This window comes from Eriocheir sinensis, chromosome 19, assembly GCF_024679095.1.
Source record: "Eriocheir sinensis breed Jianghai 21 chromosome 19, ASM2467909v1, whole genome shotgun sequence".
Lineage (NCBI taxonomy): Eukaryota > Metazoa > Arthropoda > Malacostraca > Decapoda > Varunidae > Eriocheir > Eriocheir sinensis.
Genome location: NC_066527.1, coordinates 3,199,814 through 3,212,313, shown reverse-complemented (window position 1 = coordinate 3,212,313; position 12,500 = coordinate 3,199,814). Strand labels below are relative to the sequence as shown.

General features: G+C 43.8%; 1 protein-coding gene across 1 annotated transcript in view; it reads left to right on the top strand.

The window, feature by feature from the left end:
* The window catches only part of LOC127000945 (pro-resilin-like), an 8,692-nt gene extending 3,265 nt beyond the window's left edge, over positions 1-5,427 (top strand). The window contains exon 3 of the mRNA XM_050865121.1: positions 5,380-5,427. Within this exon, the coding sequence (XP_050721078.1) occupies positions 5,380-5,427 (48 nt within the window). The remainder of the gene's footprint in view (positions 1-5,379) is intronic.
* Positions 5,428-12,500: the final 7,073 nt, after the last annotated feature.

Genomic DNA, 12,500 nt, shown 5'->3' with positions numbered 1-12,500 from the left:
AAAGAAGGCTGTGAAAAGAGAGAGAGAGAGAGAGAGAGAGAGAGAGAGAGAGAGAGAGAGAGAGAGAGAGAGAGAGAGAGAGAGAGAGAGAGAGAGAGAGAGAGAGAATAATCAATTGAAAAAAAAATGACTCTTCCTTTCTATATTACTTCACCTTTTGCACCTTTTGCCTTACCTCTGAGATGAATAATCACGTCTTGGGCGAGTCACTTTACTTTCTATTTATTTACCTTGACTTACCTGGATGAAAACGAGTCTGTTCTTATACACGTGTCTGGAAATTTCGTGTTTGAATTTATTTATGTGTCGCTAAAAGAAGGTGAAATTGCGTGTGTGTGTGTGTGTGTGTGTGTGTGTGTGTGTGTGTGTGTGTGTTATGATACAGCTCGTTGATAAGAAGTCAATTATGTGCATTATTGCGTTGGTGGTGATGATGGTGGTGAAAATAATTGTGATGGTGGTAATACTGGTGGTGGTGGTGGTGGTGGTAATATTGATTGTGGTAGTAAGGGACATGGTTGCTATGATGGTGGTGGTAATAGTTGTGGTGGTTATGAAATGATGTTTTTGGAGGTGATAGTGGTTGTTGAGGTAGGTGGTGGTGATAGATGTGTTGGGGATGATGTGATAGTGATTGTGGTGGTGGTGGTGGTGGTACCGGTTTTAAAGATGCATTCAGTATTTATAGAAGGTAAATCAGTGAGATATTTTTTTCTTTTTCTTTTTCTTTCAAGTTCTTACTCCTCTTTATCCTCCTCCTCCTTCTCCTCCTCCTCCTCCTCCTCCTCCTCCTCCTCCTCCTCCTCCTTTCCTCCTTGTCTGCCTTCAGTGCATCATCCTTTTCACCACCATCACCACCACCACCACTACTACTACTACTACTACTACTACTACTACTACTACTACCACCACCTTGACACACACACACACACACACACACACACACACACACACACACACACACACACACACACACCCTAATTGCTGTGGGGTCACCGCTTAAAGACTATCAATGAAACAGTCGACCGATGGACTCTTGATGAGGGAACCTTCAGACACACACACACACACACACACACACACACACACACACACACACACACACACACAGTAAATTAAACTAAGTATGTATTCTGGAGAACCTTCAGCCTGACACGAGCACGTTCAGCAAACATTTTCTCCAATAACAAAGTGACCGAAGGTGTGGCGATGGGACGTGACACCTGGACAAACACGGCTCACCTGTGTGTGTGTGTGTGTGTGTGTGTGTGTGTGTGTGTGTGTGCGCGCGCAACGAGAACGATCCGTTCAATATACTTCGCATTTCATCCCTTCACTGTTTGGGAGAGGCTATGCTGGTGGTGGTGATGATTGTGGTGATAGTAGCGGTGGTGGTTGTGGTTATTGTGGTCATGGTGGTGGTGGTTGTGGTGGTTCTAAGAGGTTGTCTCACCTTACTTTTTCTCTGCTTGATTTTATTTCTATTATTCCTTCAAGTTGTCACTGAAGTTTTCTCTTTCTGGTGTGTGTACAAGACTTGGTCAATATTTACACCCTTTCCTTCCTCGGTTCTCTCGGATTGGCGTCTCGGGTAACTTTCATCACGTGCTACTGTTTGGCTTCTCTTTATGGAATTTTGTTTTTTTCTGTGGATTAAGTTGACAAGCTGGAAAATATTCTTCTTTAGAAGAATTTGTTACTCTTCTCTATAGGTGCAAATAGATGAAGGTATATTTTAGAGAGAAGAAAAAAATTATATTGACTGAGATAAAAGTTTAAAGGAGGAAAGGAAAAGATTTAGAAGGTAGATTTGATTAAAAGTAGAGAAATGAGATTGGCAAGAATAGTTGAAAAAAAAGAAAGGTTAAATAGAGGAATGGAGGCAATAAATGAGCGAAGCCAATGAAACAGTTGTGTATTTAATGATAGTATGATAAAAACAGGACAATAATTGGATGTTGGGTGAAATTTTAGTCGGGGTGGGGTGGGGTGGGGGGAAGAGTCGGTGAATAACTTCTTTCGAAATGACACGGGGAGGATGATTAATTTGGGGCTTGGTGGGGAGAGGGGAGGGGGAGGGAGTTATGGTGCGTGCATGTGACCTTGACTTGGCGCCCACACCTGTTCGTACCTGTCTCTTACCTGCCTCCGTCTGCTCTTGGCTTGATTTACTACTCTAATTACGTCCAGCTTACCTTCCCACAAGAATAATTAACCTGGTACAATTTACCTTTTATGTCTTGTCTTATTGTTCTCTGGTCTTGACTTGATTAATTTTGCCTTCTCTTCATTCACATTTACTTGTCTAACTGCCCCTAACTTACCTTTACCTGGATTTAACTTCCTAGAATTGCCTCCCACACAAGAATCACTCACATGGCTTAACTTTCTTATTTGTGTGACCTTATCTTTCCTGTTCTGATCTTATTTCAGTGTTCTTTTTATTTAACTTTACCCTGCAGGATAATTGGTAATGCTCAAATATGTATATCTAATAGTGAATTCGTGTGTGTGTGTGTGTGTGTGTGTACTGAGAGAGAGAGAGAGAGAGAGAGAGAGAGAGAGAGAGAGAGAGAGAGAGAGAGATGGTCAAACAAATTGAGAAAGACAGACAATTAGTACTCTTTGACCTTAATCTCTCTCTCTCTCTCTCTCTCTCTCTTGCTCCAATCTCTTCATTTTGTCATTCTGAGCACCCAACTCTTCCTCATCCCTCCACCCCTTCTCCTTCCACTTCTCCTCCACCACCCCTCCACAGGATACCATTTCTTTCCTCTATCCTTTTCCCAACAGATGCCCTCTTTCCTTCACCCCTCTCCATATTCCTATACCTTCACCTCCGTTCCCTTACCTTCTGCCTTTACTTCGCCTCCCTCCACCTGTTTCTCTCCACCCTTATTCCTCCAGCTTCCACCTTTTTACCTTTTCTGCTTACCTTACTCCTCTGCCTTTCCCTTTCTGCTCCTCTCCCTTTCCTTCACTTTCACTGTCTCATCCACTTCATTCAATTCTTCATCATCATTTCCTGTTTTATTTTATCTTCCACCTCCCTCTTTCCCCTCTCTCATCCTTTCACCATCTTTCCTCCCTCTAAATCCCTCCCATCCTCTCCCCTCTCCTCCCCCCCTCTCCATACCTTGCTGGCACACCTGGTCGGTCGCGTGCTGTTCATTACCTTTTTGAAACTTTTGTCTTCCCATACTTTCACTTTCAAACACACACACACACACACACACACACACACACACACACACACACACACACAGAGAGAGAGAGAGAGAGAGAGAGAGAGAGAGAGAGAGAGAGAGAGAGAGAGAGAGAGAGAGAGAGAGAGAGAGAGAGAGAGAGTTTATTGACCACCGTTTCTTTAAAATTTGAAATGCCTACGTACTAAAAAGTTCCGTAAATTATATGAAAAACAAAACTTTACAAGTATCGTTGACTAAGTGTAGGCTGCTGAAATACAAATATATGATCTTCACATAAGCTCATAAGTTCTCGAAGTATTGCAAATTTTCTCATACACCAGACCTGGGGCATGCTTGTCTGAGGATAATATGTCGAATAGAATTGTAGGCATCCATCATGCCTGTTTCAGCTATCTTCCTCACATACCAGTCTGTGACCACTTTTTTTTTACAGCAAAGGAGACAGCTCAAGGGCTCAAAAAATATAAAAAATAATGAAAAAAAATAGCCCGCTACTTGCCGCCCCTAAAAAGATTTCAGAGTGGCCAAAAGAGAGGTTAATTCCGGGAGGAGAGGTGTCCTGATACCCTCCTCTTGAAAGAGTTCAAGTCGTAGGCAGAAGGAAATACAGATGAAGGAAGATTGTTCCAGAATTCACCAGTGTAAGGGATGAAAGAATGATGATGCTGGTTAACTCTTGCATAAGGGCTTTGGACAGTATAGGGATGACCATGAGTAGCAAGTCGTGTGCAGCGGGGCAGCGGGAAGAAGGGAGGCATGCATTTAGCAAGTTCAGAAGAGCAGTCAGCATGAAAATATCGATAGAAGGTAGAAAGAGAGGCAACATGGCGGCGGAATTTAAGAGGTAGAAGACTTTCGGTGTGAGGAGGAGAACTGATGAGACGAAGAGCCTTAGACTCCACTCTGTCAAGGAGAGCTGTGTGAGTGGAGCTCCCACACATATTCAGATACATACTCCATACGAGGGCGGACAAGGCCCCTGCAAATGGATAGCAACTGTGCAGGGGAAAAGAACTGGCGGAGATGGTACAGAACGCCCAGCCTCGAGGAAGCTGATTTAGTAAGAGAAGAGATATGAAGTTTCCAGTTAAGATTTTGAGTTAAGGATAGACCGAGGATGTTTAGTGTTGAAGAAGGTGATAGTTAAGTGTTGTCAAAGAATAGGGGATAGTTGTTTGGAAGATTGTGTCGAGTGGAACAAGTGAACAAGTGAATGCTATTTTCTTGGTTTTGTTTATTGTTTGCTAATCATTGTACACTGCATGGAGAATATAGCTTGAGTTGATTTCTTCGTATGTTTTACGTCTGAACGAGGCGCTGTTTACAATATTAGATATGATTACTTGTCTCTCAGCATGAGCGCGTCTCACACCCTTATCATGGCTAATGCAAGAGGGTTATTGTTAATTCCTGATCTTTCTTCCCACATCTTACTGAAACACACACACACACACACACACACACACACACACACACACACACACACACACACACACACACACACACACTCAGGCAGGCAGATAATGTTATCACCAGGCAACAGTAACAGTACGTCTGCCTTGCAAGGCGTGTTGATTGGTTAATAAGAATGCGTCACCTGGTGAAGATGAACCTGTCCTTACCTCCTGTCCCCCCTTGTTCCATGTCAGGCTAGCCAACGGTGGCGGGGAGGGAGAAGTGAGGATAGGGGGCACTAGGAAAGGAGAAAGGGTGACGTATTGTATGGGAAAAAAGAGAGCAGGTACGAAGGTGGGAATGAAGGCTAGAAGCAAGGATGGAAATGAGAATGGAAAAATAGGGAGGAAAGAAAAAATGACAGGACCCAAAGAAAGATTGGCTTCAAGTTCTTTTGTGTGTGTTCGTGTGTATGTGTGTGATAGGCTGTCTTTCCAGGTTTTTCCTTCTCTGCACTTACATATATATCCATGTATTTACCCGTGTTTGTATTTGGCTGTCATTCCACTCTTTCTACGACTTTGTGTGTGTGTGTGTGTGTGTGTGTGTGTGTGTGTGTGTGTGTGTGTGTGTGTGTGTGTGTGTGTGTGTGTGTGTAGTCAGGGCAAGGTGAGGGCAGGCAAGGAGTTGTGTAGCACAGCGTGTCTCGTGTTCCAATTCATTCCTCGGCGTTCCATGGGTCACACGTGCTCTGCTTACCTCTTATCGTGCCTAGCGGGAGTGTGAGGATCCTACAGCCTGCCCGCCACCCCGCCAGTCATAGTATTTGCCTCTCCGTTAGCTCAGTCTGTTTGTCCGTTTTCAGTTAGTCATAAACGCAACCGACCATAGTCCATACAGCTTCTTTGTTAGCCGTCCATCCATTCATCTGTTCATGCTGTCAGTCAGTCGGGCCACCAACTCGCTAACCGTCATTGTTCTCCAGTCCATTCGCCATCCACTCACTCCTTTTCCACTCCCTTCCACTTCATATCCACTCAGCAACCAGCTACTAAGAGAGCCTGGCAGTCACACGGTCAACCAGTTTTCCATCCATTCCGCCATCCATTCGCATAGTTCATCCACTCATCATTCATCTCTCACCTACTTAACCATCCACCTACTCAATAATCCAGTCATCTTGCTCAATATCCCGCCATCCATTCATCCACCTACCCAGCCATCCCTCCACCATGCTCATCCAGCCATCAGCCGCCAGCCGTGCAGCCTCAGGCACTGGTTTACAATCACCATTGCGTCAGGCGGGGCGGGGCGGGGCGGGGCCGTTCATTGCCTTCCCAGAGTCCGCGAGCGCTTCCGAACCAGGGCGGGAAGGGAAGGTCAGGAAAGGTGTGGTGAGGCGGACGAGGACGAGGGCGAAGACGAGGACGAGAATGAAGACGAGGACGAGAATGTAGACGAGGCCGTGAACGAGGATGAGAACGAGGAAGATGGTCTTGAGAGAGTGAAGGAAATGGAATGAGAAGAAAAAAGGAAAAAGTTTGAAGGGGAAGAAGAGACTGGAAATGATAGGAGAGGGGAGAGAAAGAAGAGGAAGAAAGGGCCTGAATAAAGAAGAATGTTGAAGAAAAGAAAACATGACGAAGAATGATAGGAAAGGAAGAGGAAGAAGATAAAAAAATGGGCTACTATTTATCGATCTTTGTGTTTTTATTTAGTATTGTATTGTTTATTATTGATTGTTATTCCTCGTTGTGTTATCATATATTACTGCAAATGTTCTTTTTTAATTGCTTATGTATTGTGGTACGTTGTGTTTACATCTGGTACGTTATTTTCCTCTGGTACGTTTCCATCCCCTCTGGTACGTTTTCTCCTCATCTGGTACGTTTTCTTCTCGCCTGGTACGTTTTCTTCCCATCTGGTACGTTTTCTCCTCATCTGGTACTACGTTTCCTTATTATTTGGTGCGTTTTCTCAGTCTGGTACGTTTTCTTCTCATTTGGTACGTCTCGTAAAAATCGATACGGCAACTCTGGTTAGTGTTAGAGTCATTAGGAGCGTTATTAGCATGCAGGAGCGTGTGTGTGTGTGTGTGTGTGTGTGTGTGTGTGTGTGTGTGTGTGTGTGTGTTCTTGACCCGCATTTATCTTGTTTCGTGATTGGTTTCTCGAGCGGGTAATTAGTTGTGTGTAATTCACCTCTTGGTCTGCTGCGGGTCTCTCTCGGGACAGCCAGCCGTTCCCCTACGGAAGAGCACAGAGCTCATAGTACCGATCTTTGGGTAGGACTGAGACCACTCACACACAACACACCGCGACAACGAGGTCACAACTCCTTGCCTGACGTCGCGTACCTACTCTGCTAGGTGAACAGGGGCTACACGTGAAAGAAGATACACACAACTTATCTTCACCCGGCCGGGGAATTGAACCCCGGTCCTTCTTGTTGTGAGCCAGACGCTCTACCCTTGAGCTACCGGGCCGTGTGTGTGTGTGTGTGTGTGTGTAGCTCTGTGACAGATAAGGCACAGTGACGTGATTGCAGGGAGGGTCACTGCTTTAGACAGGAACGCAGTGGAGCAGGAGGAGGAAATGAAGAAGGAGGAGGAGGATATAGAATTATTAGGAAAAATCTCACTACTTACCCACGCGCTCCAAAGTAGTAATAATAATAGTAGTAGTAGTAGTAGTAGTAGTAGTAGTAGTAGTAGTAGTAGTAGTAGAAATAATAGTAGTAGTAATAGTAGTAGAATAGAACGAAACTACAGCAATGATGAAAGAGTTGGAAGAATTTGGCAGGAGTGGAGTGAAGGGAAAAATAGAAACTTCAGCAGTTTAAAAAATAAAATAAAATACACTCCATGTCCATAAAAAAAAGGTGGAAATAAAAACGTCACAATAAATAGGGCAGAAAAAAAAATACATTGGTGAAAGAAAAAAAGAAAATCATGGAAAAGGAGAAAAGAAAATGTAACACTTCCATCAGATCCAACAGAAGAAAGAAAGAAAGAAAGAAAACAAAGAAAGAAAGCATGAAAGACATAAAAAAATGACAAAAGTACTTTATTAATATAGTAACCAGTATATAACTAAAGGAAAGAAAGGAAAACTGTAACACTGGAAAAAAGACCAAAAATTAGAACTCAAAAAAAGAAAAGGAAAGAAAAGGAAATGGGAAAAGAGCAACACTAGCTATCCAGCATATTTCCTACCTTCCTTTTGTCCTCTCGCTCTTTTCTGTTACTTTTTCCGAGGCAGCGTTTAGTGGGCTTTTTTTTTGCTTTTTTTTTTTTGCCTTAGAGCTGCCTCTCTTGCTGGTAAAAAAAACGAGAGATAATAATTTAGGAAAACATCACACGAGGAAAAAAAGATAGAGGTGAATATCTTGAGAAATTAGCATCATAAAAAGCAGTATAGGAAAGAAGAGGGCAGATGAGGCAGAAGACGAATACATTAGCGGAGGAAGACACTTAAAAAGGTATCAACGTTCGGATGGTGCCAGATTATGAAAACGAGAAAGAGGAAGACGAGAAGGACGACGAGGAAGAGGAGGAGGAAATAGAAGAGAGAAAGAATGTGAATAGTAGGAGAAAAAAGACAAAAAAAAAACATGTGTATAGATTGAATAAGATGTCGCAAGATTATGATGACGAGGAGGAGGAGGAGGAAGATAAGATAAGACAAGAGTAGGAGAAAAAATGTTAGGATTGCTCAAGAATATAATTATAAAGTATGAAGAGGAGGTGGAGGAGGAGGAGGAGGAGGAGGAGGAGGAGACAAAGGAAGAAGAAAAATTGGCCGGTGAAGAAGAGCAGGAGAAAAAAAATGTTTATAATTCATGAGGAAAACACCAGAAATAAACAAGGCAATAAAAATGACAGTAGTGTAGAGACAAAATGTTCTCGAGTGTTGATAATTGATATGAAACCTGACCACTCTTTCTTTAACACACACACACACACACACACACACACACACACACACACACACACACACCGCTCTTGTAGCTCAATCAGTTAGAGCAACGCGCTGCAAGGCTTCACGGCCAAACAGGCGGCCGTTCGAGCCCCGCTCAGGCCGGATTCTTTCCTTTGACTAGGAGTGGTTATTGTCTCCCCTTGAGCAAGGGGGATGGGGTGTGTGGTGTGTGAGGTCCTGACAGTACCCAGAGATCGACAATAATGAGCACTTGCTCACGTCGTGAGGGTACCTGCTTGCGAAAGCGAGTCCAACTCGTGATCAGGTCGGGGTGAATTACACACACACACACACACACACACACACACACACACACACACACACACACACACTCCACTTTCTCCCTCTTTCTAGAGTCTTGTGTGTTCCTCTTGCATGCATTCAAGTTCACTCTTGTTCTTTGTTTCACATACTAATAGGAGGAGGAGGAGGAGGATAACGAGAACAAATTAATAGCATGCAAAACTATGCAATACTAACAACAACATCTACTACTATTTCTTCTACTACTACTACTACTACTACTACTACTACTGCTACCATTTCAAACAAGTATACTAAATGGAAGACCTCCCAATGTTCATAAGTAATGGCAAGAGTAGTATTAATAGCAGCAGGAGTAGTAGTAGTAGTAGTAGTAGTAGTAGTAGTAGTAGTTGTAGTAGTAGTAGCAGGAGTAGTAGTAGTAGTAGTAGTAGTAGTGGTAGTAGTAGGTAGAAGAATAAAAATGACAAGTGTGTAAAGCTGCTGGAAGAGAAGAGGAGGAAGAAAAAGATGAGGAGGGAAAAGAGAGTGAAAAGCAGAAAGGGAAGAGAGAGAGGTACGGGAAAAGTAGATAGGGAGGAAAGAGTGAAGAGAAAAAGAAAGAGAGAAAAAGAGAGGAGGGAGAAAGAAAAGAATGCAGTGGAAGAGAAAGTGAAAAGCAGAAGGGGAGAAGAGGGGAAGGAAGAAAGAATAGGAGGAAAAGAAAGAGAGAAGCAGAAGGGGAGAAGAGAGAGGTACAGGAGAGAGATGAAAGATGTAAACAGTGTCATCAATAACGCTGAGCCATCCTTGAGAATAACGCCCTAGTGATTAAAACAAATGCAATGTGGAGCATCGGCGGGCGGTCAAGAGGAAGGCGGGCCCGGAATGTTGACGAGACCGAGAAACGAAAGTAAAAGTTGCCTTGAGACTCATTGAAGCCCTAAAGAGTGTGTGTGTGTGTGTGTGTGTGTGTGTGTGTGTGTGTGTGTGTGTGTGTGTGTGTGTGTTTTCTTTAATTATTTTTTTTTATTCTTTTCTTCTTCTTCGTCTTCATTTTCTGATTTTTCTTCTTTCCTTAATACTTTTTATCTTCCCTACTTTATTTGTTGCCTTTTCTTTTTGTTTTTCTTCTTTTTCTTCTTATCTTCTTCTCCTTTTTCTCCTTCTTCTTGTTCTTCTTGTTCTTCTACTACTCTCCCTCTCTTCCTCCCTTTCTACGCTCTTCCCGCTCCCCACGCAATCCTCTCCTTTTCTCTCACATTCTTAAAAGGAGCGGGAAAGGAAGCTTGTACGAGACGGGAGGGAAGGGTTGAACGGGAAGGGAGGGAGCGGTTGGGGCTGGAGGGGGGAAGCGCTGGGCAAGTTGGGGTAGAAATGAAGGTGTGTTGGGCGGGTCGTTGGCCGCGGGCTAAGAACCTCGCTCTATTTTTTGTCTGATTATGATGCTATTTGTGACGCGTGTTTCAAGAAGAGGGGGGGGGGTAGGAGAGAGAGAGAGAGAGAGAGAGAGAGAGAGAGAGAGAGAGAGAGAGAGAGAGAGAGAGAGAGAGAGAGAGAGAGAGAGAGAGTTGATTAAAGGTTCTATGGAGCAAAGTAAACAGTTTGGTCAATTCTTTCTCTTCCTCTTCCTCTCCCATCATCTTCACTTTCTATTATTTTTAATCACTCATCTTCTTTTCAGCCATTTTGATTGATAGTAATAGCAAATAAAAGTATAATGATAATAATAATAAGGGTGACAATAAGGATAATAATAATAATAATAATAATAATAATAATAATAATAATAATAATGATAATGATAATACGAAAGCTTCCAAATTTTCCGATATAACACTAATTCCTTTTCCACTTACAATGAAGTACCAACATTACGTACTGTTTATAATTTTCATTCTCTTCTCTTCATCGTTCTCAACACGATCATTGCCATCACCACACATTATTCGAGCGGTATCTTTTCATTCACACACAAAAACAACAACCCTGAGACACATAGCAAGCCTCCTCTGGTCTTGGGTGTGAGCTGGAGGAAGAGGAGGTTTTGGAGCATCACCACCACCGTTATCAACCACTTAACATCACCACCACACCACCATCGCCATCAAATAAATACTAATGGTAGGCGGTGGCTGAACGGATAGCAAGACGGCCCCGCGTTCAGGAGGACGCGAGTCCAATCCCCGCCCGGTGCCACCAGGCTGGGATTTTTCAGCCGCCGCCGAGTGGCTTAAAACTACCCACATGCTGTCCAGAAGACCACCTATCAACCCGGACTCTAGATTCTAGGATTAAAGATGAGCTCCGGGAGGGCAGCATGAGCCAATGCAAGATGGCGCCACTATAAACACTCGCCTGCGCCAGAACGGGCTGGGCCGACCATCAGGACCCACCGGGAAGGAGCCTTGGACCGACCATCAGGATCCACCGGGAAGAAGCCTACCGGCGCAATAGGCCACGACGTAAATTAAAAAAAAAAAAAAAAAATCCCCATTATAACCCCATCCCACGGAAAGCTTCATTAGTCCTTATATAATTATTCTATCAGAGAGAGAGAGAGAGAGAGAGAGAGAGAGAGAGAGAGAGAGAGAGAGAGAGAGAGAGAGAGAGACGTTAGGGGGTAATTTACTTCCACTCAAGGGCCCTCGTCTCTTTGGAGGTAGACAGGTGCTCAAAACTGTTCACACCTTTCTGTCCAGCCTTCAGGCGACCTAACTCTAGGGCGCTCCGTAGATGACGGTGTCTCGCGCGCTGTCTTCTTTCAGCCTCACTAACGAGACTCCTCTTGATAAGCCTTTAATTTCATACTTATTATATTGACCTCCTCATTTTTGTATGCCTTCTTTTTTGCAAAGAAACTACACAAAGTATCTGAGATGATAAACTGATATTTCTGATTAACCCAACAGTTTTTTTTCCGCATTATTGTTGATACAAGGAAAAACCTTCATATTTTTCCTCTTTCCACGAATTTGTCAACCTGTGAACCCCAGTGAGGCGAAGGCCGAGAAATCAACGTGCGGACGATGTGATTTGGGGACCCGGGTTCGATCATTGCCTATGATACAGCCCCCACAGCCAAACCCCAACAACTCTACCCATCGCCGAGGTGTTGTCCCAGTCATCAATCAACCTTCTTCTTCGGTCAAGAGGGGCACTAGGGGGCAGCATAAAAAAAAAAAATTACAACAAAGGAGACAGCTCAAGGGCACAGAAAAACAATAATAAAAAAGCCCACTACTCCCTGTTCCCAAAAAAGAATCAAAAGAGGTGGCCGAAAGAAAGGTCAATTTCGGGAGGAGAGGTGTCCTGATACCCTCCTTTTGAAAGAGTTCAAGTCGTAAGCAGGAGGAAATACAGATGAAGGAAGATTGTTCCAGAGTTAACCAGCGTGAGGGATGAAAGAGTGAAGATGCTGGTTAACTCTTGTATACGGGGTTTGGACAGTATAGGGATGAGCATGAGTAGAAAGCCGTGTGCAGCGGGGCCGCGGGACGGGGGAGGCATGCAGTTAGCAAGTTCAGAAGAGCAGTCAGTGTGGAAATATCGATAGAAGATAGAAAGAGAGGCAACATCGCGGCGGAATTTAAGAGGTAGAAGACTATCAGTAGGAGGAGGAGAGCTGATGAGACGAAGAGCCTTAGACTCCACTCTGTCTAGAAGAGCTGTG